At 56.9% G+C, this 1458-nt stretch overlaps 1 protein-coding gene across 1 annotated transcript in view; it reads left to right on the top strand.

Moving 5' to 3' along the window:
* The first annotated feature begins 309 nt into the window (after positions 1-309).
* LOC119276352 (putative aminoacrylate hydrolase RutD) overlaps positions 310-1458 on the top strand; it is a 2267-nt gene continuing 1118 nt past the window's right edge. The window contains exons 1-3 of the mRNA XM_037557401.1: positions 310-714; positions 825-1235; positions 1376-1458. Coding sequence (XP_037413298.1) covers positions 415-714; positions 825-1235; positions 1376-1458 — 794 coding nt within the window. The 5' untranslated portion in view covers positions 310-414. The remainder of the gene's footprint in view (positions 715-824; positions 1236-1375) is intronic.

Here is a 1458-nt window from a genome sequence, read left to right as displayed (position 1 = left end):
AAAAAGGGCCACATCACATTCGGCAACTCGTGTCCAGGGTCTTTTTCGTAATGTTTGTGGGCTCAGTTGTAATTTTGCTCTTTCTAAGGGTCCTGGTGACAGTTGTACCTGTACTGGACTGCAAAGTTTAGTGAAGTTGCTCCTAAAAAAAGTGTTTCCCCCGGATCGGTAGAAGAACAACCCGCAACTACCACCGGAAGGAAATGAATGCCTTGAAGAAAAGTTCCCTGGCATAGTATCCTTATGACGCGGCTGCAGCAGCCAGGTCGCCTGCCACTCTTATATAAGATCACCGCCCATACTGGCTCTCCCACGGAGCAGCATTGTGCGTAGAACCAAGAAGTGCCTAGCTTTATATCAACGCACAACTAACCATTACTACTCCAGTAGTGAAGGAGCAGAGGTAGGAATAGGATGGTGAACTTGGTGGAGGCGCAGAAGCCGCTGCTGCACTTCCTGATCAGGAGGGCCGGGCTCCGGCAGCACACGGTGGACGTGGACGGCGCCGGCACGGTGCTCACCTTCTGGGTGCCCAAGGACAAGCTCCCCAAGGACAAGTCCACCGTGTGCGAGATCACGCCCGAAGCGCCGGCGGAGACCAACAAGGCGCCGGCCGCCAAGAAGCGGAGCAAGACGAAAGCCAAGGCCTCGCGGCCATCCGTCGTCCTCGTGCACGGCTTCGCGGCCGAAGGCATTGTCACGTGGCAGTTCCAGGTTTGCACTTTGGTGATGCTACGTAGTACATGAGTGAGATGTGGCCTGTTTCCGTTGAGATTATTAAGTTAATTATAATTCATGCTGTCACGACGTGCGTGCGTGCGTAGGCTGGTGTGCTGGCGAAGCACTACGACGTGTACATCCCGGACCTGCTCTACTTCGGCGGCTCCACGTCGCCGTCGACGGACCGGTCGCCGGGGTTCCAGGCGGAGTGCCTGGTGGCGGCGCTGGGCAAGCTGGGCGTGGAGAGGTGCACGGTGGTGGGGTTCAGCTACGGCGGGATGGTGGCCTTCAAGATGGCCGAGTCGCACCCGGGCCTCGTCCGGTCCCTCGTCGTGTCGGGCTCCGTCGTCGCCATGACCGACTCCATCAGCGAGACCACGCTGGAGAGGATCGGCGTCAAGTCGTCGGCGGAGCTGCTGCTGCCGGACTCCGTCAAGGGGCTCAAGGCGCTGCTCTCCATCGCCGCCCACAGGAAACTCTGGTTCCCGGAACGCCTTCACAGGGACTACCTCCAGGTCCGTTTCTACTCAATCAAACGCAAGATTCATTCATTTTCTGAATACAGTCGTGATGTGTGGCTTCTACCTCCAGGGGCTGCATCCAACTTTTATTTTTATGTGCATCATGTGATGTGTGATGGGTTCATTCCATGCAGGTGATGTTCACCAACCGCAAGGAAAGAGCGGAGCTGCTGGAAGGTTTGGTGGTCAGCAACAAAGACGCCACCGTGCCCGTTTT

This window comes from Triticum dicoccoides, chromosome 3B (genome assembly GCF_002162155.2).
Source record: "Triticum dicoccoides isolate Atlit2015 ecotype Zavitan chromosome 3B, WEW_v2.0, whole genome shotgun sequence".
In the NCBI taxonomy this organism is placed as follows: domain Eukaryota; kingdom Viridiplantae; phylum Streptophyta; class Magnoliopsida; order Poales; family Poaceae; genus Triticum; species Triticum dicoccoides.
Note: the sequence above shows the minus strand (reverse complement) of the source record. Positions and strands in the feature narration are given on the sequence as shown.